This window comes from Trachypithecus francoisi, unplaced genomic scaffold (genome assembly GCF_009764315.1).
Source record: "Trachypithecus francoisi isolate TF-2019V2 unplaced genomic scaffold, Tfra_2.0 Lachesis_group0, whole genome shotgun sequence".
NCBI lineage: Eukaryota > Metazoa > Chordata > Mammalia > Primates > Cercopithecidae > Trachypithecus > Trachypithecus francoisi.
The window spans coordinates 112,087,685-112,114,132 of record NW_022681453.1 but is presented as its reverse complement, the minus strand read 5'-3'; the positions used below and the strand labels follow the sequence as shown (position 1 = coordinate 112,114,132).

The following is a 26,448-nucleotide window of genomic DNA, read 5'->3' as shown; positions in this document are numbered from 1 at the left end:
TTTAGATAGATTATGTATTCTGTACCTTTTGTGTAACTAAGTTGTTATTACATAAACTATATTCTAAATACATCATAAGTTATGATCATGATAAATTGTGATCGGGATATTTATTATTGAGTCAATACTGCCTAAGTAGCAATTTTCACAGAAAAGATAAGTTTAAAAGACCAAAATGGCTATTCTCTTGGAAGCATTTGACATGAAATAATAGACTAATACAGATTAAAATTCTGTTTCCCAGCAGGTACTAGAGGTAAGAAATATAGTAAGCTTCTGACTTGCATAAACCTTGGCTTTCTCATCTGATGAGGTGGTTAATAATAATAACTCTCATATTTGTTGGAATAATATAAAATATTTAATGTAAATTGTCAATTATAATGAATGGCATAAATTAGAATTACAATAAATGCCAATTATATTTGTTTGTTTGAAAATTTAACACTCTATCAAAAGGCAAAAAAAGTGCTCACCTGCAAATATTAATACATGCTTTCTGTTTACTCCATAGTGAGCCCAAAAGTAAGAGATTTAAAAGTGGAAGCTATCACTTACAGGAGATTCAGAATATACTGCATTGAGAAGATAGGGATTAAAGACTACATTAAAGGTTTTTTTTTTTTTAAATTATTTTCCTGAACATCATTTCAAGAAAGATGAGTGCCAAAGACATAAATATATTCCCCAGAGCATGTGCACTGCCAGTTGACAAATGTGTCTCTTTTATAGAGTTTGGTGAAAATTATTCATTTTCTTTTTCCTGTCTTGACCAGAAAATTGTGGCTTCTCATCATATATAACTGCCTGCAGGGTCTTCTGAATAGGAAATTACCAATGCTGAAATTTGTATGACTTAAATAAGAGTTGGAGTGTGGGGGTTGAAAGGAGATACGTATCAGAGACATCCATTCAGTTAGTAGAACTTAGTTTTTGATTTGCATAGCTTATATATAGAGAATTCTGTTTCTTATTTTCTCTTTTACTATCTTCTCTAGCTGCATAATTAGCACAGATTGAAGCTATAACGGATTTCAATAATAGCGCTTCTTTAGAATGATGTATACATCTTTAAATATTAAGACAAGCATAGGAAATATGTATATTCTAAAAATAATTTTTTTAAAGTTTGGATAGTGTTAAAAGAAACATGTATTTTCTGTTACATTTCAGATTATTTTAAAGAAGCTTCTATGCTTTTTTTCTTCATTCTTAGAAGACTACCTGCAATTGTAAAGCATGAATCCTGTAATACTACTGTAAATGAATCACTATTGCATTCATACCATTAGCCTCTGAACAGATGTCAGAAAGTAAAGACTGGCTGCCTCTAGATCAAGTTACTGCTGCCAACTCTCGCGAGCTTTGTCAGTAACAGTTGATTGCTACATTCAGTAACACTGAATGTCAGTGCAGTCCAATTTACAGGCTGGAGCAGCAGCTGCATCCTGCATTTCTCTGAAGTATTACATGATTTTCACTCCTTGCAAAGTTTACCACTTTTGTTGCAGAGAATCGGGTAAGTTGCTCTGAATTTACACCGTCATATAGAGATCCAAGTTACTGTAAAGCTGATTCTGTGGGATGAGAGTGATCTCTTCACGTGTTTGTTGTGTCCCTTTGGTGCTCTGTGGGGAATAGTTACTGAAGCTTGCAAATGGGACAGAGGAAGCGAGCCAGCAGGCACATGCATCAAATCTTCCTATTATTCAGGGAACGCAGACTTTGTTTATTTAACTGCTGAGAAAATAATGAATTTATTCAACTCTGTATAAAGGACCATAGCACGTGTGGAATCACAGTGATATATATTCTAAGTGAGTTTCCTAAGAAAAAACATTTCATACTGGCTTACCCTTAAATGCATTGTTTATTGAATGTCTCTGTAAAAGTAATCTTTGACTAGTCTTACTTTGTTTGTTTGTTTTTTCTTTTTAAGTGGGATACAGTTAAGAGTTAACTTATTTTTTGCTGAACAAAATACTTTTCTCAGTCAACATTTTGTCACCTAAAACTTTAACAATAACAATTGACAAATGAAACATTAAAGTTTATTTTATGTAAAAAAAAAACTGTTTTCTAATTTGATTTACAATGATTATGAACATGTCCACTTTGCCCTTTTTGTTCACTTTTTATATGTTTGTTTAAATTGCAGCAAAATGTTTTACATTTGCTATTATTTTGCTATTATAGAAATAGTAAGCAAATATACCTTCTGCTCATCCTATAATCTTGTAAAACTATTATTTTGATAACATCAGTTCCACTTTAACAAGGGAATCAAATATTAAGGATATAAAATGTATGAATGATTAAAAGTAAACTGAAATGTGGTTTCATTGTTTATGACTTCTATTTTTTATATACTTTTATGAGTATGTCTTCTATGTTTTTATGAATATATTTCCTGATAATAAACTCGATTAGGAGTTCCTTTCACTAGTCTGTGTAATACCTTCCTTAATATAAACTCATAGTTACAATAAATACAATGACAGTTTACTTATATAAATAGTTACTTTGTTTAAGGATGTCTGAGCTTTCAAGGTGTGACTTTAACATTTGAAGAAAAATCTTCAGAATTTTCCCTGGATATGAAATAAAGTAGCCTTTTGGATGCCAAATAAAATTTCTAATTGGATTATCAAAGTTCTGTTATATTCTCCTAACTTTTTTGGTTATCATTTGTTTGAAATGTCCCACTTTTTTAATTGTAAAAATATGTTTGGGATGTACTCCATATTTCATTTTTATAAAATATAAGCTAATAGTAGCTAAATAAGTCACATGTTATCTATAAATTTGGTTTCTTCTTTGATTCATTTCTTGATAAGTGTAATACATACTTATATTGTATATTATCTTCATTTTGATGGTTTCTTGCCAGCATCTGTTTATTCTTACTGAAATTAGATGGTCCCAGATGTTAAGAGAATTGTAATTGGATAGCAACCTAAGAGAAAATTTAATTTTCAAAGAAGACTCAAGAAATCTCTCTAATAAATATTCAAATTATTCACACGATGAAGTTTGTGAATGTTCTTCCTAATTGAGGACAGATACACATCTTAAGTCTCTTATATCTAATGTAGTGTTTTCTATATGTATACATGCCTAAAGCATAGCTGAAGAATCCCTGAAAGACAGTGATGTAGTCTATTTATAAACAGACTTCCTCAATTCCCTGCTTCACTTAGTCTGCAACGAAACAAGCTTTTAAGTTTGATGTAAGATATTGTTGTTCTAATTTCATCAAATACATTTAATAGTGCTTGTTCTAGATCATATTAATATTATCTAGATGGCTCTTTCTCTAACATTTTAGGAGGGTTTATTTCCAAGTAGAAATAAATATTTATTTAATTGTAACTTTTTAAAAGATAGGGAAATTACTATATACACAGGGAAAATATTATGAATATTTGATTGACCATCCTTTAAAAATTCTTGGCTGGCCCATTGTTTTGAAAATCTATTTGATATTCAAGTATCCAAATAAAAGTTCTTTATACAAATTATTTTATCGTACTCATATCTTATAGTATAACATTTCATATTTTTTCTTAATGTCAGCTAGGGAATTGTGATGGTACCTTTAAAACTGAACTAAAAATGCAAAAAAAAAAAAAAGATTTGTCACCTTTTTTGAAATTTATTGTTTTAAGAGTTTAGCATTTTCAAAAATTGCCAGTAAATTTTCTCAATTCCAAACTAAAACTCAGTTCCTCCAAAACTCAATTACCTCAAAAACTCAATTCCTCAAAAACTGTGATTTTCTCAATTCCAAACAAAAACTCCTGTCTTTATTTCCAATATTAAATACTATTTTGATAAGCAAATTGTTCTAAGTTCAGATATACAGCTGTAATTGTGAAAATGTGCCTCATTCTTTATGATAAACATATTATGTTTTCTCAGAATCGTTTAATGAGACAGTATCCAATTGCACCAGAATTTATTGAAAGAAAAATAAGGTTTTAATGAATATCTTAATCATTAATAAAAATTTTGAGATATAGACTCAACATTTTTGTTCTATTTTCATTTATTTCTCTTTTGATTGCCCAATTACATGATAAACATATTAAAATTTGTAAAGTCTTTTAATGTCAAAACTACAGAGCAGCATGTTAGAATAGACAATACCAGATTATAAAAAGGGCAAAGTGATGCTTATTTAAAAAATAAAGTACTGCAATTAAACATAAAAATATTAGCCTACAATACACTAACAGTAAGTATATGAACATCTGCATATTTTTACATTAAAGTACACACTAAATGTCATATAACACTCTACAACAATACATATGAGTTGGCATTACACTGTCGGTCTTGCAGTGAATATATGCTTACAAGGATTGTTTGGATTGTTAATAATTTATTTGCAAGTTGATGACTCAGATATCATTACCAAAAAATTAAAGATTTTAATTCATATCATATTGTTATATAACAAGATTTACTCATCACAAAATATAAATATAAACATACAACAAATTTTGTATTAAATCAAATTAAGTGACTTAGGAAGATATTACAACCATTTAGATGTTATAGCAACTATTTAACATAAACAATGAAACCACATTTCATAATTACACAAAACAAAAATACAGTTTTGTAATAACTATATTACTTGTTTTGCAATAAGATTATTAAACTGTTTATAGCACAAGTTTGAAAACTATCAGAGACCAAAATTTATTACAATTTGGAGTTTGCTTTCTAAAGACAAACTAATATTCAACGAAAATCAAGAAAAAAAAAGATGATTTTTGCATTAGACTTAGAAGAACATTGACTGAACTAGGCAAGAGGGAGAATGGATACAACCAGGGATGCTGCAATTAATGTATTAAATTGCAGCTTAGAGCGAACAGCCGAATCAGCTTTGCACCTTATTCACTTTTTCTTCCTAGAGGATGTTTTCAAAAAAGAAAATAAAAAATCATACTAGCTCTTTGTTTTTCTCCGAGTGCTCTCCTGCATTTATTTAAGAGAAAGGGATTATTGATTATCAGAAAGAAAAAAGAACTGAAGCAGTAGTGCCTCTAAAACTTTGATTATGTCTGAAATGTTATTAGTGTCAGGTAATAGGAAACTTTAAGTCATTGTTATATTTTATTTATTTACTACGATTTATGATACAGTCATACAATACATAATGATGTTTCAATCAATAATGGTGGTCTTATGCAATTATACTATTTTCACTGTACCTTTTCTGTGTTTACATACACATACAGTTACCATTTTCTAGTAATTGCCTACAGTATTCAGTATAGGAACATGTACAGATTTGTAGCCTAGATGCAACAGCCTATACTATATAGCCTAAAAGTGTGGTAGGCTATAGCATCTAAGTTTGCATGAGTACACTTATAATATGTGCACAATGATAAAATCGCCTAACAATGCATTTCTGAGAATGTATCCCTCTCATTAAATGGCATTTGACTGTACAACAAATTGCATTTATTATTATTTAATAGTACCTAAATATCATGAATGTAGAAATGCTGTTAAAAATATATTTTAATTATGTTTTATTGATCTTGGCACACATCTAATTCTACCAAACAGAACTGAAAAAATGATAATCTTGTGGATTGATTTTTTTAAACCTTATTATTATAGCAGTCATTTTATATGTAAATATATATGCATATACATATGGATATTGTTAGAATTAGATATAGATATAGATATAGATATAGATATATCCATTAAGTATCAAGTCCTGAACCAAATGCTCCAGACCATGAATTAATCAATTCAGATATTTATTGGTATAAAAAATACTTGTAGGTCACCAGATGTCCTATGACCATTGGTGAATTAGGCTGATTTGAAATATGATATCCTAGGTCTGGGACATAGACATTAGAATCGTTATTTATTCTCTTTGTTTTGAGAAATCTAAATTAAATAAAGAAAAAAACTAATACAAATGCTTAGTGTTTGTAGGATTCGTTCATTGGTTGTGTAGGTTGGATTGTAACTTGAGAAAAAATAAGGGGAAGACTTTGTACATTAACGGATCTTTGTTATTATTATGTGAATGAGAATCAGTATTTGCAATTGACTATTTTAGTTGGGTTTCTTCCAGTTACATAAACACTTTAGTTCTTTCATGGCCAGGCGTGATAGCTCATGCCTGATATCCCAGCTCTTTGGGAGGCTGAGGCAGGCAGATCACTTGAGGTCAGGAGTTCGAGACCAGCCAGGCCAACATGGTAAAACCCCGTCTCTACTAAAATACAAAAATTAGCTGGGAGTGGTGGCACACATCTGTAATCCCAGCTACTTGGGAGACTGAAGCAGAAGAATCGCTTGAGCCCAGGAGGTGGAGGTTGCAGTGAGCTGAGATCGCATCACTGCATTCTAGCTTGGCGACAGAGTGAGACTCCATCTCAAAAAAAAAAAAAAAAAGAGACATTAGTTCTTTTAAGTGATATTTTCATTACATTTTGCTCTCCCTTTTTGTCACAGTTTCCAAATCTGATTTTTAATTTCTTTCTTATTGAAAAGAAACTCGGTCGGGCGCGGTGGCTCAAGCCTGTAATCCCAGCACTTTGGGAGGCCGAGACGGGCGGATCACGAGGTCAGGAGATCGAGACCATCCTGGCGAACACTGTGAATCCCCGTCTCTACTAAAAAATACAAAAAACTAGCCGGGCGAGGTGGCGGGCGTCTGTAGTCCCAGCTACTCGGGAGGCTGAGGCAGGAGAATGGCGTGAACCCGGGAGGCGGAGCTTGCAGTGAGCTGAGATCCGGACACTGCACTCCAGCCCCGGCGACAGAGCAAGACTCCGTCTCAAAAAAAAAAAAAAGAAAAGAAACTCATGTCTGCATTATGAATTTCTGATAAAACTTTGATCTCCCCAAATAGTCTATGTCATCCATTAAATATTATTTAATATTTCATAAATGTCAAATACTTATGATTTTGTAGGTCACAAAGATTATTTTTGCTTCTGCCATGTGGCCCAATAGTTTCTAAGCTTCAATCCGCTAATTTCAGTCATTTTTTTCACTATAAAAATGCAAGTAATTTTGTGCTAACACATTTAGCTTCACTAGCTGCATATACTTTAATCTGTTAACAAATTGCTATAACAAATATTAACACATGTTGAGTAATACTGAGTATATAATTCCTCTTAAACCACAATCTTCTCCCAGACATTAAAATACTAGCCCCTGCTTCTCTCTATTGACATTATAAATGTGATAGAGAGTCCCTCATGTTTATTAAATTTTAGAGAAATTACCTGGAATATATCCTCAACCTTCACTCTTTATTTTTCCATAGCCCTTACTAGTGGTAGCATGTTTGTTAGCTTTCACAATTTGTAGAATAATGGTGACTACCATATATTCGTTACTTAATATTCTATGAATAATTTGTCTAAATTATCTTCAGTTTATATACTAGAGGAAGATATCGTACAGAGGAAGATATCACTTGGCAAAAGGGACCATAGAAAAGACAAGGAAAACAGAAAAGGACAATAATGACAATCTATTGATCCTTAAAAGTTCTTAACCTACTTAACAGTGCTGCCAAGAACCAGCCAGTCATGATATTTCAGAGAATATATGAACTTGTGTTTTCTCCTCTTACCAAGGTAGAAATTATATCTGATGTAGGTAGACTACTGTTTACTGCTTTTTTGGTAGAACTGTACATATAGTCAGAGGTAATATTAAATTTGACTAGGACAAACATTCTAGTAGCTCTTCGTTACAAAGCTTTAGCAATAAATATCCCCAAAATGAATATTTTTTATTTTCCATTCTACTATTATTTTTTCTAAATTGAAAACTAAAATATCTCTTGTTTTCATAATTTGTAGAATTACTAACTACTATATTTTAGGTAATTATCATCAGTAAAGTATAATATGCTATATGCAGAAGGCTTATAAAACATTATACTTACCTCTTTTTCAGAAATCAATATGCATAGCAAAGTCACAATCATATGCATCAGATTTCTCTTTTGGTTTCTTTTGCTCTGCATGCTTATTGGAAAGTCACATACTGAAGATGACATCGTAATTGCAACAAAGAATGGAAAAGTCAGAGGGATGAACTTAACAGTTCTTGGTGGCACGGTAACAGCCTTTCTTGGAATTCCCTATGCACAGCCACCTCTTGGTAGACTTCGATTCAGAAAGCCACAGTCTCTGACCAAGTGGTCTGATATTTGGAATGCCACAAAATATGCAAATTCTTGCTATCAGAACATAGATCAAAGTTTTCCAGGCTTCCATGGATCAGAGATGTGGAACCCAAACACTGACCTCAGTGAAGACTGTTTATATCTAAATGTATGGATTCCGGCACCTAAACCAAAAAATGCTACTGTAATGATATGGATTTATGGTGGTGGTTTTCAAACTGGAACATCATCTTTACATGTTTATGATGGCAAGTTTCTGGCTCGGGTTGAAAGAGTTATTGTAGTGTCAATGAACTATAGGGTGGGTGCCCTTGGATTCTTAGCTTTGCCAGGAAATCCTGAGGCTCCAGGGAACATGGGTTTATTTGATCAACAGCTGGCGCTTCAGTGGGTTCAAAAAAATATAGCAGCCTTTGGTGGAAATCCTAAAAGTGTAACTCTCTTTGGAGAAAGTGCAGGAGCAGCTTCAGTTAGCCTGCATTTGCTTTCTCCTGGAAGCCATTCATTGTTCACCAGAGCCATTCTACAAAGTGGATCCTCTAATGCTCCTTGGGCAGTAAAATCTCTTTATGAAGCTAGGAACAGAACATTGACCTTAGCTAAATTGACTGGTTGCTCTAGAGATAATGAGACTGAAATAGTCAAGTGCCTTAGAAATAAAGATCCCCAAGAAATTCTTCTGAATGAAGCATTTGTTGTCCCCTATGGGACTCTCTTGTCAGTAAACTTTGGTCCAACCATGGATGGTGATTTTCTCACTAACATGCCAGACATATTACTTGAACTTGGACAATTTAAGAAAACCCAGATCTTGGTGGGTGTCAATAAAGATGAAGGGACAGCTTTTTTAGTCTATGGTGCTCCTGGCTTCAGCAAAGACAACAATAGTATCATAAGTAGAAACGAATTTCAGGAAGGTTTAAAAATATTTTTTCCAGATGTGAGTGAGTTTGGAAAGGAATCCATCCTTTTTCATTACACAGACTGGGTAGATGATCAGAGACCTGAAAACTACCGTGAGGCATTGGATGATGTTGTTGGGGATTATAATATCATATGCCCTGCCTTGGAGTTCACCAAGAAGTTCTCAGAATGGGGAAATAATGCCTTTTTCTACTATTTTGAACACCGATCCTCCAAACTTCCGTGGCCAGAATGGATGGGAGTGATGCATGGCTATGAAATTGAATTTGTCTTTGGTTTACCTCTGGAAAGAAGAGTTAATTACACAAAAGCTGAGGAAATTTTGAGTAGATCCATAGTGAAACGGTGGGCAAATTTTGCAAAATATGGGTAAGTGCTGATTTTTGTCATTGTTCTCTGACTTGGTTTGATCTGTTTTGCTTAGCTCTGCTTGGTCTCTGGGGAAAACTTTATTATAAAGACACAGAAATGTTTTAATTATTTATTCTATTTGTACCAAAGCTGGTTTTATTTTTTCTTATGAAGTGCGTTTCAACTCCCTGTGTCAGAGTGTTTAAAAGAAATCATCATCATAGAAATTTTATTTAAAAAATCTTCTGATTTCATCTCCAGAATATTTTAAAGGATTTCAACAATGTTAACCAAAGTTTGTATAGAAAAAGATGCTTAGTTGGAGAACTAAAATTAATGTGAGAACACTTTTTAACCTGCAATTTTACAGCGTTCACAGATTGAGGTCAGAGTAGGACTGTTCCTTTCCAATTTCTTCAGCTTGGTACCTGATACATGAAGTAATACATCTCTGCTTAGGAAATTGAAGGAACATGGTCGTGATGCAATTGGCCCTCAGATTACCCAAAATACACAACATTTGCCATTGTATTCTTTGGTTTTTATTTTTTTCCTAATAGACCTGTTCAGATTTGAGGCAGCCTGTGTTTCACTGGGGCCATGAGGGTTTAGCTAAGCTGTTCTCCACCTGAGCAGTCTTATGGCTGATATTAGATAATCAGAGACATTACAAATAACATATTTCCCCCACATATTATAAATATTGTGATATTATGTCCTCAAGAGTCAGAAGAAAATAACCATTTAGAATATATTTTTTATTTTATTTTTATTTTTATTATTTTTATTTTATTTTTTATTTTTATTATACTTTAAGTTCTAGGGTACATGTGCATAACGTGCAGGTTTGTTACATATGTATACTTGTGCCATGTTGGTGTGCTGAACCCATCAACTCGTCAGCACCCATCAATTCATCATTTATATCAGGTATAACTCCCAATGCAATCCCTCCCCCCTCCCCCCTCCCCATGATAGGCCCCAGTGTGTGATGTTCCCCTTCCCGAGTCCAGGTGATCTCATTGTTCAGTTCCCACCTATGAGTGAGAACATGCGGTGTTTGGTTTTCTGTTCTTGTGATAGTTTGCTAAGAATGATGGTTTCCAGCTGCATCCATGTCCCTACAAAGGACGCAAACTCATCCTTTTTTATGGCTGCATAGTATTCCATGGTGTATATGTGCCACATTTTCTTAATCCAGTCTGTCACAGATGGACATTTGGGTTGATTCCAAGTCTTTGCTATTGTGAATAGTGCTGCAATAAACATACGTGTGCATGTGTCTTTATAGCAGCATGATTTATAATCCTTTGGATATATACCCAGTATTGGGATGGCTGGGTCATATGGTACATCTAGTTCTAGATCCTTGAGGAATTGCCATACTGTTTTCCAGAATGGTTGAACTAGTTTACAATCCCACCAACAGTGTAAAAGTGTTCCTATTTCTCCACATCCTCTCCAACACCTGTTGTTTCCTGACTTTTTAATGTATTTTTTAAATGCGTGCGTGTATCCATAGAAAATATTTTTTTTTTCTTTCCTCTACATTTGTAAACCAAAACCACATTTTATACATGGGAGTAAATTGTACCAATGTGAATAATTTTAAAAAAATAGAAATTTAGAAATTTATTTATACAAGAAGTGTTTACATAAATTATAAATTGATGCAGTAATTCAGTCTTTCACACTCTCTTTTATAACTAAACAAAATGCTGATAGTTACATTACTGCTCTCTGGTGTTCTTTTCCACCCTCCATTTGGAATTCTTTGTACTTCATGTCACTGTGTGTATATTTCTACAATATCAATTGTACAATTCTTTTCAAATCGTTTATTACTTATTCACTGTAGAAAAAGTTATAATTCTTCCACCTAGCATTGAAAGGCCTCTATAATCTTGCTGCAACTCACATTACTCAGTAACACCAGGTTCTGGGTGAGCCAGTTATCTCACTAATACCAAAGATTCTCAGCTTAACTGCAGCTTAGAACTTTCTTCTAGCAGTATGCCCTGTTTAAAACACCTCTTTCCTCTTTAATGACAAAGTGCTACATTTTTGAAGACTTAATTTACTACACATCTCATGCAGCATTTCTTTAATTACTAGAGGTGCAGTTGCTTCAGTCTTCTTGTTCACTCTCACAGAAGTTGACTGTAACTGGTCTATTTCCTCTTTCATTGTAAGCTGTTCCTCCTCAACTATACTAAACTACCCTCTTGAAACAGAATCTGTGGTTTTGATTTGATATTCATTGAATTACTATGATGGGTATCTATCATACTTAACAAATATTTAGCTAATGATTGAATGAGAGCTGGTAAAAGGTAGTATGAGTAAAAAATATTATATTGCCTTTTCAAGATATGTGGGTTATTATATTACCTGTAGCTGTAAAATATTTTATTCCTTCCCAACATCAGCATAAATTTCTGCTCAAGGAATGAACCATCAGCTTATTTTTAGAGCTATATTAGAATTACTTATATCTCATTCTGCTCTCTCCCTCGAGGCTCTATCCATATTACATCATTTATATATGTTTTTAATTCTTTCTTTAAATTCTAGGGACTGTAAATAATTTAAGGATTTAAGGATATTTTTTAAATTATTGAAACCTAAATTTTTCAAAAGACTTCATTTCTTTTGCGTGTTGCAATAATTATTTACATTTTCTTGTTTCATAATGGAGAACACAAAGAATCAGATGTGTTAAATGCCTTGTTTTTGGCACCCATATAATAGACCAAAGAAGAAAATCTTTGACGATAGGATTAATTATTTAATACTTAATTATTTAATAATTATTTATTAATTATTTATTAATTATTTAATAAGGTTATTTAATGTTAGCCTTATAATGGGAAATAAATAAAAATTAACATTTTAAAAATAATAAATAAAAGTAATGGAGATCATAAGCTATAAAAAGTTAAACTGTAGTGTAGCAATAACAAGATGTTATTTTAGTAATTTTATTCACAGATGATATTTGCACAGTTGAACAGAGATAATAACACTATATATTCGTGTTAAGGGTTGATTTGATGTCAAGCATAATGTTAATATCCTGATGTTCATTATCTATTTTCAAAGTATACATGTAAATTAATATTGAAGCTTTGAATAATTAAGTGAACTGCAGTGAAAACCAAGTTGACAACTGTTAGGTCTGGAAATCTATCCACATCTTTCTGACCGCAGACTTGATGTCCCAAATCTGTAATTTCCAAGGGCAAAGACTTTCCTCCTTGGACCCTTTCTTTCTACCCCTCAGGAACATTTAACAATGTCTGGAGCCCTTTTTGAGTGTCACTACTGGGGGTACAGATGAAGGGCCAGCATTAATGCCAAGATTGAGAAACTCTGCTAGTGTCTACTTCCTCAAAACTTCAAAATGTCTTATTAAGAAAGTAAAAGTAGAATTAGAGCTATGATTATCATTTAGGAAAATGAGTTTTCAAGTTCACGATTCATGAAATGTTTAAATAAATTCTTAATTAGTAAATCTATGTATATTATTTATAATCGTCATTGAAATATAATGTACATACTGTAAAAAATATACATAATAAACATACAGATCAGTAAGTTTTGCCAATATGTACAACTCCATAAAGATAAAGCATAATTCCATTGCCTCAGAATAAAGTCCCCCCACCTCTTTGCAAACAGTCCTCTTACTCCCCATGTCCAGTCAATCACTGATTCTATTTTTATTATAGATTAGTTTTACCTTTTCTGGAATTTTATATTCATAATATCATAGCTTATATAATCTTGTGTCTGGCTTCTTTTGCTCAGCATAACAGAGCTGCAATTCATCTGTGTTGTATGTGTAAGGAGTTTATTTGTTATTCACTGCTAAGTACTATTTCCTGTGGATGCTTGTACCGCTGCTTGTTTATCCATTCACCCATACGTTGTTTCCTTTTGGGGATATTATGATTAGCGTTCTATGAATATTTTCTGGAAGACTTTTGTCTTGTACAAAATCTGTAGAAGATTTTTTTTTCTTATTTTGAGTAAAAGTGAGAGGAATTGCAGGAACATATATAAGCACATGCTTATTTTTTTAAAGAAACTGTTCAACCATTTTCCTTAGTTGAGAACTTTATACTCCCAAAAGCAATGATATACCAGAGCCCCACTTGTTTCACATCTTCAGCATCACTCGCAACTAATCAATCTTCAATTTTAGCTGTTCTTGTGGCTTTGTAATGACATCTCTTTGTGCCTTTACTTTGTTTCTCTCTGATGGATATAGATGTGGAGCATCTTTTCTTATGCTAACTGGTCATTGGTATTTTTTCCATTTTGAAATGTTTAAATCTTTTGCAATTTTTTACTGGGTTTATCTCTCATTAACTTGTAAGAATTCTTATATATTTAAGATACATATCCTATGTACTTTCAGTATTTTCCCCCAGTTTTTATCTTACTTTGATTTTTGACATGTTGAATTTCAATGAATCTCAGCTTATGAATTTATTTCCATCTTATCAAATAAGTATTTCCCTACACCAACATTTGTAAAGATTGTTTTTCTTTCTGTTTTTTTTTTTTTTGCTTTATGGTTTTAGATTTTTACTTTTGATTCATAATATATTTAAATTCATACCTGTGAACTTTTAATGTAGGGGTTGAGGTTCATTATTTCCCATATAAATATTCAGATATTACATCACTATTCATTAGAAAAAACACTTCTTTACTTACTAAATTACCTAGGCTACTTTCTTGAAAATCAACTGACCATATATGTGTGTATATGAATGAGTACATTTTATTCTGTCACACTAAATGGTCTAATGTCTACTCTTATGCCAGTACTGGAGTGTCTTATATAGTATGTCTACATAATATTTTTTTAATTGGAGAGTTTAAAGGAGTACACTTTGTTTTCACAAACAAAACTTTTGATTAAAAAAAAAACAGTTATGTCTATTTTAGTTTTGCATTTCCAAATAAAGATTAGAATCAGTTTCTCAGTTTTCACAAAAGCTGATGAGGTGTTGAAATTATTGATTAATATAAAGAGAATGTTTATGTTAACATTACTGCTTTTTAAATCCATGAATATGGTTTACCTTTCCTTTTATTTTGTTATGTTTTTAGTTTCTGTAAATATTTAAAAGTTTTATATGTACAGTCCTTGAATATATTTAATTAAATTTATTCCTAAGAGTTTTATGTATTCTAAAATTTAGATTTTGCTAGTATCTAAATATACACTTGATTTTCTATGTCATGCAATCTTGCTAATTTCACATATAAAGTTTAGTAGATTTATTAATATTTTTAATTTGGGGGTTAAATAATCTATTGTCTGTGAATGGTTGTGGTCAGCTTCTTCCTTTTCAATATTTATATCTGTTGTTTTCTTGTTGATGATTTTGTCATTGCATTCTCTAGGATTGTTAGCACAATATTAAATAATAGATTTGAAAGCATATCGTTTCAAATCTTAGAGGGAATGAGCTCATCTTTTTAGTATTGTCTGTATTAACTATAGTTTTGCCCTTTATTAAATTTAGGAAATTCTCCTCTATTCCTATTTCTTGAGAGTCTTTATTATAAATAGATATTAAATTGTGACAAATGCTCTTTCTGCTTCTGTCGAAAGGACCATCGTGTTTTTGTTGCTTTGTTTTCTCATTAATTTTGTTAGTGTGGTGAATTATATTAAAACAATCTTGAATTCCTGGAATAAAAACAACTTTGTCATAATACAGTGTCATTTTTATATTGCTTTCTAATAATAATATAATTGATAGATGTTTTTCTCTTATTCGTGAGGAATATCAGTATACAATTTTATTTATTTTAATTTATTTGTAAAGTTTTCATGTAAGAATAATCTTAGGCCGAACATGGTGACTCATGCCTATAATCCTGCCACTTTGGGAAGTCAAGGCAGGAGGATTGCTTGAAGTCTGAAGTTTGAGACTAGCCTGAGCAACAAAGTGAAAGAGTCCATCTCTACATTTAAAAAAAAAAAAAAAAAAATTGTTGGGAGGCTGAGGCAAGAGGATCACTTGGGCCCAGGAATTCATGGCTGTAGTGGGCTTTGATCATGGCACTGCACTGAAGATGCAGAACGGATCTCATCTCTGAGAAAAAAAAATGTAGTAATCTTCCTTCTGCTTCAAGATTTTTTAGTTTGCATACCATTGAGATTATTTAAGTCTTTAAATATTTAACATATTTCATCAATGAAACCACTTAGATCTGGAGTTTTCCTGATGGGAAAATATCTTATTATAAATATAATACTTCATAGGATATAGAGCTATCTAGACATCTATTCCTTCTTGATTCAGTACTGATAGTTTATAGTTTTCACGGATTATTTTTCCAGTTATTCCATTATCAATTGGCATTCTCCTTCTCTTAACTGTCATAGGTTTGCATTGCCCATTATCCAGTTTCTGAAATTCATTGCCTTGTTTGTTTTGTCCAGTATTATCACTGTTTATGATGAGAAGGCTAATCTCACCTTATCATGGATGAAAGTGAAAGTCCAACACTTTCCTCTCCATTGGTATTTTAAGGGCATCTTAACCTTATAGATCTCATTCAATTATATAAAACTCATTTTTCAGTTACTTTATAAATTATGAAAGAGATGGAAGATTTTCAAATTTGATTTCTTAATAAAATTAAAGGTTATTTTGAGCTAACACTAAAGGATATTCAGATTTGGTGTCTTCAGTTTCAGTGTTTTAAGATTTCTTACAAAATAGAAGTCACAATATAATTTAGGCCTTTGCTAACTGGAATTGCTACCTATATATATTTTATTTGCTTTTGTTCTTCCTCTAATGCTACCTGTAGAAATGAACTTAAAATTTTACCTAAATAGCACACAGGTCTATATGTGCATTATGTCTATTACATTATAGTATATGCAAAAATATCAGTACAACATAATACGTCTACCAATCACCCATCCAATAAATAACTTGATAGTGAAAAAAATTAAGTTACCAGAACTTAATGAAATATTGTCAATACTATCCCAATGGTACAGAAAATTGGTGAAATTAAACTTGGGTTATGAGAAAGACTAGAGCACTAAAGAAGGAAAATATGCCAAATGTAATTAGTAAGATAGTATAAAATGGAGGTTAACATTATTTCAAAACCCCTCCAGCTTCTTTCTACTCTTGCAGATAATCTTTCCTTTACACTATCCTCCCTTGGTACTATCTTCATTCAGAGCTTCTTCAGCGTAAAATCTCAGAGAAAACCATTCACAGTGCAGTTGCGCAGCCTTCCAGATCATGTGTGATAGCCAATGTAATGTGCCCAGTGTCAGTCTTTCTACAGATCCTTTGTATATGTAAACTTAGGCAAACTACTTAAAATTCCGTGGTATTTTTTCTAATCTGTAAAATGGGAATATAAATATAACTATCTCATTGCCATTAAAATTTGTCATTGACAGAAAATTGTATTCCTCTTGTCTATTTAAAAATATCAGTTATTTCTCATGCTCTAATCTCATCTAAGATTAAACTTAGATTCTGTGCCAAAAAGAAGTACAATTGTTTAATTTCCTGACTCAAAACTACTTAATTAATCAATTAAGCTTTCAAACAAATACAGGTAAACTTCAATATTGAGGTAATTTACTTGCTTCTATACTTTTTCTTTCACTCATTCATTCATTCATTCATTCAGAGCCTCATTTATTTATCATTTATTTATTCAGCACCTCTCTGAAATATTAATATTTTCTAATGCTTTTTGCCAGGAATAAATGTTCTGACATGTCACTTTTATTTTGTCCTGTTTTGATATTATAAAATCACAAGCTACTTAACAAAGTAATTTGAAAGTAACATCATAGCACAACTGCTATTCTCATATCATAATATTTTATTTATTATTTATTCCCTTACACTTTAAGGAAATTTATCACAGAATGAGCAATTTATTAAACTTGAACAAAAATGTATTAATAAATTTTTCACTACTGAAGTTAACTGATCTGGAAAAAAGTAAATGAGAACAGTTCTTGATGTTTGTAATGGGGAGTGGGTAAGACTAAATTACATGCTAAGCCAAATGTTGTTAATACACAAGGTATTTTAAAATAATCAGGACAGTTTGAAAACAGATATTCACCTTTTTACTAAATTTTAATTGTAATAATCAGAAATTGCAGATTTGACAGATTCCTAAAGGAATCAATTTTGTTTCTGATTTGAGATACACACACTCACACTGAGGGAAGGGTGGCCATATAGATGGCCATAATGTCATTAAAATATCTGAAATACACTCAGTAATTTATTCTCTAAAGCTTTTACTGTAGTTTTAATTTAATAATATTTAACATTAAATTTGTATATTTTTATATGACACCATAAAAAATGGATTGAAATAACAGTATTTTAACATCACTTATTTCCCAAATGGGTATATTTTCTTGGTGCACTATCTCTTTTTTTTTTTTTTATTGGAACCATTCCATGTTTTTAAAGTACAACAGAAAAACAGGGTAAAGGTCAAAGAAATTATGGGTGGAGAAATCATGCTACTTCATTCTAAATGTCTGCATAGGAATTTAGCATATATTTATACTTATAGAGTATTTGTGCAAATTCCTTCACTAAGAAATTAATTTGCAAAGTATAATTGAATTTACATTTTGTTATATTTTTCAAATAATAAATATTATAGAACTTCACCACAATACAATTCTTAGAGGTCTCTTCAATATATCAAAATAATATCTGTTAAAGATACTCTTAACATGAACAGGGTACTATCACAACAACAAGATGTGAGGTATGTACATTCTATTAGAATTTAAAAATACTGAAATGATGAGACTATCTAGCATTTTTTAAGTGAGAAAAGTGTGTTCCACAGAAGAAAAGTGAATTGCAACTAATAGGTGACAGAACAAAGATTAACTGTGACTCAAGGCTATTAACTTTCATTTCCTTGTATTATACATTAGCCAGGCTGCCTTCACCGTGAATTCTTAAAAGCAGTCATTAAGTATGCTTACAAAATGCATTTGGTTGCAAACTTGTAATTTTAAATGTTAGCATGCTTATACCTGCTTGGTTAATGTTATAGAGGTAAGAGCAGAGAACAGACTAAAATTAGACATCATTATGAGATTTAGAGGCAAGTTTATGTTTGTGGGACTGTCATCTGGCCATCTAGTCCAATTATTATCAGACTTATAATTAGATTTTCTGACAGATAATAGTTCACGTGGTTTCCAGAGTGAAGAAAAATAAATTTACCATCTGATTCTATAATTATTTGTGGTATATTATCATAATTAACCCAATGAAACATTTTCATGACTTTAAAAAAGAATCAGGGCTTAATACCCTTGAATTTATTTTATTGCTATCGTAACAGCATCAATGTTCTATCACTTTAAATCCTTTTTTTCTCTTTAGAAATTAATTTAGGAGTTACTCAGAAATGAATAAGGCAAAAATGCCAACTGCAATATTCCTGTAACTTACCTTATTTTAACAGATAGAGTATAAATGTAGGTTAAAAAAAAACTGATACCCATTAGTGTCATGTATTTGAAAAGAAAGAATTGTGTTATGAGACAATTTAAACTGTACATACACCACTTTCAGAACCATTTCAGAATGCAGCAATATTTTACAATGAATGACAGTGGAATGAGATAGAGAAATCAGATGTCCCCCAAAAGGGCAAATCTATAAAGAGAGCTATCAAACTGAGATATGTTTGATCAAATATTTCAGAATACTCTCTCACAGTGCAGCAGAAAAAAAAAAAACTAATGCACTCTTAGTATAAAATGGCTCATTAAAACATGGAAAATCTCATTTATAGGGTCGATTTACTTGGAAATAATCTGATTTGTTTTCTGTGTTTCCGCACATTTTTTAGTTGGAAAAAGTATAACATTCAGTCCACTTGTACATATTAAGTTCAGTCTGATATTAATAAATCATTTTTTTAGAAATCAAAGTAATAATTTCAGGAATGTACACATTGATGTAATGCTTCAAAAGACCTGTCAGAAATAATAGCTTACATATTGCAAAGTAACAAAACATAGTAAATAAAATGTGAATTTAAATATTTTTCTGTATGGAGTTTTCTGTTCCACAATCAGATATGACTCAGGCTAATGATTCTCTGTTTATTGAATTTAGCAAAAACATAAGAACAGAAACACACCTAAAATATTTTTAAGACTACAAACGCAGAAGACAAGGTTAACAGCATAAAAGAAAATAATGATAGCAGCAAAACAGATAGAGCCTAAAAATAAATAAGCGTGTTGGTTAAAAACTATTTTTTGTGGTTAAAACTCTTCTCATTGTATGAACACTATAAAAAGTAGAGTGACTTACTGGTAAATGCATTTATGAAGGAATGTACTTACTAGAAAATAATTGGAATGATATTTTTTTAACATTTTTAAGAGATGTAATACTCTTTATTTTAATTACTTTTAATTCTAAAAATGTTGAAATAATCCCAGTGAGAAGTTAAAAACCTAGGCCGGGCGTGGTGGCTCTTGCCTGTAATCCCAGCACTTTGGGAAGCCGAAACGGGAGGATCATCCGAAGTCAGGAGTTCGAGATCCACCTGGCTAATATGGTGAAACCCCGTCTCTTTTAAACATACAAAAATTAGCTGGGCGTGGTGGTGCACGCCTGTAATCCCAGCAACTCGGGAAGCTAAGGCAGGATAATCGCTTGAACCCAGGAGGCGGAGGTTGCAGTGAGCCAAGATTGCGCCACTGCACTCCAGCCTGGGCAACAAGAGCAAAACTCCATCTCAAAAAAAAAAAAAAGTTAAAAACCTAAACACACACTACTTAAGTATTTTTTATTATTATTATTTTTCACCTCCAAAGAAAAGGCCTTGACTTTTAATTGAATTTCCAACATAACATGATGCATCAAAAGTGCATGGCATTAGAGGAAAACAGCTTGATTTTGAAGCCATGTTTGCCACACAGTTGCCAAGTTAATTCTTCCCTCTATGTCTCTATTTCTCTAATAAAACCTAACTCACATGGTTATTGTGAAAACTTGCCCAGTGAGTAATGCATGTATATGTATTTTATTGTAGATGCAAATAGATCTGGGTATACCTATGGATAAGTCTGCAAGCAACAACTGGATTGGTAATAGGATGGTATTGTTGCTGTCTTCACTAATGTCCCTTCCTCTGCTTCATGATTTTCTTCGTTTTGATAGTTTCCACTTACCAAATGTTTCATTAAGATCCAAGCAAGGTTCTAAATATTCCAGATAGATTTTGCATGTATTCTTTACAACCACTCTGTGTAAAATGCATCAATATCCCTATTTTACAAATCAAGCAACTGACGATTGGAAAGTTTAGGTCACACAACTAACATTTGCTTTTAATTTTTTAATTTTTCATTTTTGTGGGTTAATTTTTCCACCTGCATGTCTTGATTTTAAAAAGTTATTTTAAATTATGGTACCTAAAATAATACTTTAGTAGTCCTAAAATCAGAAAAACAGTAGTTAAACATAAGAAGAATATATTGTTGGCAGAAATATGTCTCATCCTACTTATGAAGTTACCATTCTCAGTGTAGTAGGTAAACTTTATCCAAAAAGACATTGTATAATTTCTAATTTCAAAATCTATTTATTTTTTACAGTTTATATTATATGCATTGTTTCATATTTCATAATTATGTATTTATTTAAAATGTGAAAAATACATTCGATCATAACAATATTTCTGTAGCTGTAATTATAAACTGGTATAAAATTTAATAAAACAAGATGCTTCTGATTCTTCAGCATTCCCTCAGATAGACATTTTTGAATGAAAGTCATGAGATTGTTTCCAAGGTGCAGTGCTTTTAAAATCACAAGTTATTAAATAATACTTTTCAGTATAAAATAATTATGGTCAGATTGATGAGTTTTAAGAAATTATACCTGCTGCAATTTTCCTCCTCTGTCTATAACACTCAAGATCAGAGTGCTAAAAAGCAGAACCCCACCACCTTTATTTTCTATATGTTAATATTTTTTTCAGTATTCTTTTATCTTACCATAATAGGTACTCTTAACTTGATGAGATGATCCACACACTTATTGTACATGAAATGTTAATATTAACCAATCCACAGATCTCTGTTATTTAAAAACAAGTGAATTTTTACCTTATAAAAATTAAATTGAACACTTTTTGGTATATCAACATCTAGGAATTGGTATCAAAATACTATTTATTTTATGACAAGTCAAAATATTAATTGGAAAAAATATTTTAATATATCATTAAAAAGAAACATCATAACCCAATAATGTAATGAGCGTTAAATTTTAGGTTATGCTTAGGAGCCGTAATACTAGTCTTGCTTTGGGTGATTCGATAAGGTTTCTGGAAGCCTTATAATTATACCTTCTCTGGATGTGTGTAGTGGATCACACCTATAATCCCAGCACTTTGGGAAGCCATGGTGGGTGGATCACCTGAATTCAGGAGTTGGAGACCAACTTGGCCAACATGGTGAAACATCATCTCCACTAAAATTACAAAAAATTAGCCATGTGTGGTGGTGTTTGCCTGTAATCCCAGCTACTTGGAATGCTGAAGCAGGAGAATCACTTGAACTCAGGAGGCGGAGTTTGCAGTGAGCTGAAATCATGCCTCTGCACTCCAGCCTGGTGACAGAGCAAAATTACGTCTCCAAAAAACAAAATAATAATAATATATATATATATGTGTATATATATATATACACACACACACACACATATATATACACACACACATATATACATACATATATGTTTTCTCAAGCTGCTTGAAATAAAAGTCTACAATTTTGATGGAAGACTTTGTAATTGTATGTTAAAATTTTTTGTATGATTAGGTCATATATTACGGAGACTTGTTTATTCATTCTTTCATTTATTTAGTCAACAAATATATTTGAAAGCCCACATGCATCAAGCATTATTGAGGTAATAGGGATGCAGCAGTAAACACAACATAAATAGGCAAAGATGACAAAGCAAATAAAAAAAACAGTGAGGCATGGAGAACAGAGAGAAAATTTTTACCCACAAGGGCCTTACAATCTAAAGAAGGAAAAAGACAAAAAACAAATATATACTGTGTCTTATCATGGTGAGAGTTCTGAAAAAAAATGTAAAACATAGAAGCATAGAACAAGATGCAGATAGAATGTGTTATCATTTGTAAGGCGGTCATGAAAGGCTTCTGACAAAGTTGTACTAAAACAGAGGGACAGAGTAAATCATGTGAGTATCTGGGGAAAAATTTTCCCAGAAGAGAGAACAACCTCTAAGACTAAAGTATTTGGGATGTTGCAGGAAAAGCAAGAAAGATAGTGGGGTTGGAATAGGTATGTGAAGGGGAAGTGATAAGAGGTAAAGTCAGGCCGGGCGCGGTGGCTCAAGCCTATAATCCCAGCACTTTGGGAGGCCGAGACGGGCGGATCACGAGGTCAGGAGATCGAGACCACCCTGGCTAACACGGTGAAACCCCGTCTCTACTAAAAAATACAGAAAACTAGCCGGGCGAGGTGGCGGGCGTCTGTAGTCCCAGCTACTCGGGAGGCTGAGGCAGGAGAATGGCGTAAACCCGGGAGGCGGAGCTTGCAGTGAGCTGAGATCCGGCCACTGCACTCCAGCCTGGGCGACAGAGCGAAACTCCGTCTCAACAACAACAACAACAAAAAAAAAAAAAAAAAAAAAAAAGAGGTAAAGTCAGAGAAGAATAAAGAGCCAAGATATATGATTTGAAGCTTGGATGAGTTTCTGAAATCTTTCCTGAGTGAGACATTTAGTTATGAAATATTCAGGAATTCGAGTAGTATATTTTGGCTCAAACAGTATAAAGAAATCTCTGACTGGTAGGTACACAAGAATGAAGTGTACAGAAGAACTAGGAGGTTATTACAGCAATCCAATTAAAAATGATATATCTTAAATTGGGTAAAAGTGGGAAAGAATGATCAGAATCAGGTTATATGTTGAAGGAAGGTCTGACAATATTTGCTGAGATATTGGATGTGGAATATAAGAGAATAAATTGAGACAAGGATACTATACTGCAAAATTTTTGACTTAAGCCACCAGAAGAGTAGAGGTACCACTTCCTGATATATTGACAACTATTGGAGGATGTGGTTGGGACAGTGAAATCAAAAGTGCTATTTCAGACGTTTCAAATTTAAGGGACCTGTTTTTCCAGAAAAATTAAATTAAATTATTTAATTTAGATTTACATTTTTATTATGCCAAGACATCTGAAATTCAAGGGAGAAAAGGGGGCTAAAGTTATAAATTTGGTATCTAAAAGTATGAAGATTGTATTTAAAGCCATGAGACAGGTTTATTTCACTTACAGAAGTTTTAGATAAAACACATGTCTAAGTACCCCAAGGTTAGAGAGTGAGAGGAAGAAGAGGAAACTGTAGAGAGAGAATGGAGTAGCCAAAAGAGTTGGAGGGCAACTACGAGAACATGGTATCCACTCAAGACTAAGTAAAGAAAATATTTCAGCCAAGGAATATCCGTATAAAATACAGAATTAGTGCAAAGAAAATTATGTGAAATTGTGTATGATTATGGGTTTGGAAATGTGGACATATTGGTAGCAAAGACATGGTTTTTTGATGGGATGGTGGGAACTAAAACCTTAATAGAGATGCACATGAGAATGAGAGGAGAGGAATCAGTAATTGCAATTTGAGGCAACTCTTTCAAAGAGTATCACTCAAAAGTGGATCAGGGAAGTCAACTCAGGGGATGTCTGGACAAGAGAAGGTAGAGGTGTTTTTGATTGACTTTGCTTTTTCATGGGGAATATTGCAACATGATTGTGAACTGATGGGAATGGTATAGTGATTATAGTAATCAATCTGGTTTTGTGTAAGCATCATGTCTATCTACTTAATTTTATTTGCTTTATTTATAGAAAACTATCCTCATAAATACAATGCAAGCCACATGGTTAGAACTTAAGTCATCAGTAATTAAGACTATGTGGAACTCAAATAAAAGGAATCAAGAGACACGTAGCAAAGAGAAAAATAGGCAACATCCTAGATATTCTGAACATCAAAAAAAGTATGGCAAATATTTATTTGATATGTATTCCATAGAAAAGGTCATATTGAAACCTATTGACTTGTAGTGTGCCCTAAATTTTAAGAGAATTACTCATTGATTTTTTTTTTTTTTGTTTCTGATGAAATCAGAAACAACAATTTTCTAAGAAGGCATAGGCAGAAGGCAAGTAACCTTAAAACAGAACTGAGAGGTCATAGTCTAATTGCATGACAAGAAACAGAGGGAAAATAACTTCTCATAAGAAAGCTGGTATAAGTAGTGACAAAACATTGACCCTGAGACCACAAAATATTTATGTGCTGCTCTCTGTGTGTCCTTGAACATTCATAGAAGTATTATGTAACGTCTAATAGAAAATTAATCTGTTAAAATATAATGAATGTTATGATAAAAATAATTGAGTCCTTAAAGAATATACTTCTCTTGTAATATGTAAACAATAATAATAATTCAGCCTATTGTGTAGGTAGGATAGTCTTAAGAAAGTACCAACCAGTTAGCCTTTGGAGTCGTAATTTTAAATCTATAATATTGACAATTACATCAATTAAATTTATTAGTTGCTAATATTTGCTCAGGACTTCACTTTCATGTTTATAGCAATTCTCTAAAGAAGTATCATCATCCTCAACAGGTGTTAATAAGAATATTGAGGCTTACAGAGCTGAAACTGAGGCTTACAGAGCTGTCAGTGAAAACCGGAACTCCAAATTGAACTTTGTGGTGTGATGGATGAACCCAGATCCATCTTCCCTAAACTTTGCTCCCTCTTTATTAGAATTTTTGTATACCACTAGGAAAGGAAAAGAGCAAAAATTCCATCTCCTTTGACCTTAGGTTTTTTTTTTTTTATTTCTCAAATAAAAGTGTTAATACCTATCTCCTTGGCTGTTATGGAAATTTGAGAAACTATATGTAATATGCCTGACATTATTCCAGATACATACTCTAAGTAATATTGCCAGATAAAATACAGAACATTCAGTTAAATGTGAAAATAAGCTACACCAGGAATACATATGTAATATATTATTTTAAATATGTAAGTATGATACTAATACTAGCATATATTGGTATGAATATAATACTAATACTAATATGTATTATAAATATACTTATATATTATAAATATAATATTTATAATTAAACATTAGTATAAATTAAAAATTAGTATAAATATGATACTAATTATAATATATATTAGTATAAATATGCCCCATAAATCTGATGGGGCATAATTACACTGAACATTATTTGTATTTTAGTTGGAATTCACATTGAACTGGGTGTTTTGCTTTGTTTTCACTAAATCAGGTAAACCTAACTGCAAGCTTATGGACTACAGAGAATAGGAAGTAGCCTGAAGGAAAAAAATTTTGACAAAAGCTGAAAAATATGTCAGAGAGAAGTTTAGAGAAGTTCAGCAAAGGGCCCAGGGGTTGGTAGGCAGAACAGAAATCAGGCCAGCAAGAACTGGAGAATGGGGACTCAAGGGACAAGCTGCATTTCTAAGATTTGGCTGAATTCCTGAAGATAGGCTCTTGGCTAGGCAGGGCTCAGCATGCACGTTTCAGGTTTCCAGTGAGGATTAGTGAGCTGAGGAAAGTAAAGATTAACATCATTAAAAAGAGCAAAAACTAAACTATTAACATTATAACTAAACTAAGCTTGCCTTCTCCTTTAACCTGAATCTCTAAAGTTATAACTATGTATTGGCATTTATTTTATTGTTTTTGGATTTTTCTTTCATTTTATCTTCTTAAAAAAATGGTAACATCTAGGGAATAAATATTTCAAAGAAGACAGTCATAAAAATTTTGAATCATATTAATGAACCCTGAAATAGAGAAT

General features: G+C 32.1%; 1 protein-coding gene across 1 annotated transcript in view; it reads left to right on the top strand.

Annotated features, from left to right (window-relative positions):
• The first annotated feature begins 1,360 nt into the window (after positions 1-1,360).
• BCHE (butyrylcholinesterase) overlaps positions 1,361-26,448 on the top strand; it is a 70,010-nt gene continuing 44,922 nt past the window's right edge. Inside the window, exons 1-2 of the mRNA XM_033211619.1 lie at positions 1,361-1,519; positions 7,963-9,487. Of these exons, the coding sequence (XP_033067510.1) occupies positions 1,405-1,519; positions 7,963-9,487 (1,640 nt within the window). The 5' untranslated portion in view covers positions 1,361-1,404. The remainder of the gene's footprint in view (positions 1,520-7,962; positions 9,488-26,448) is intronic.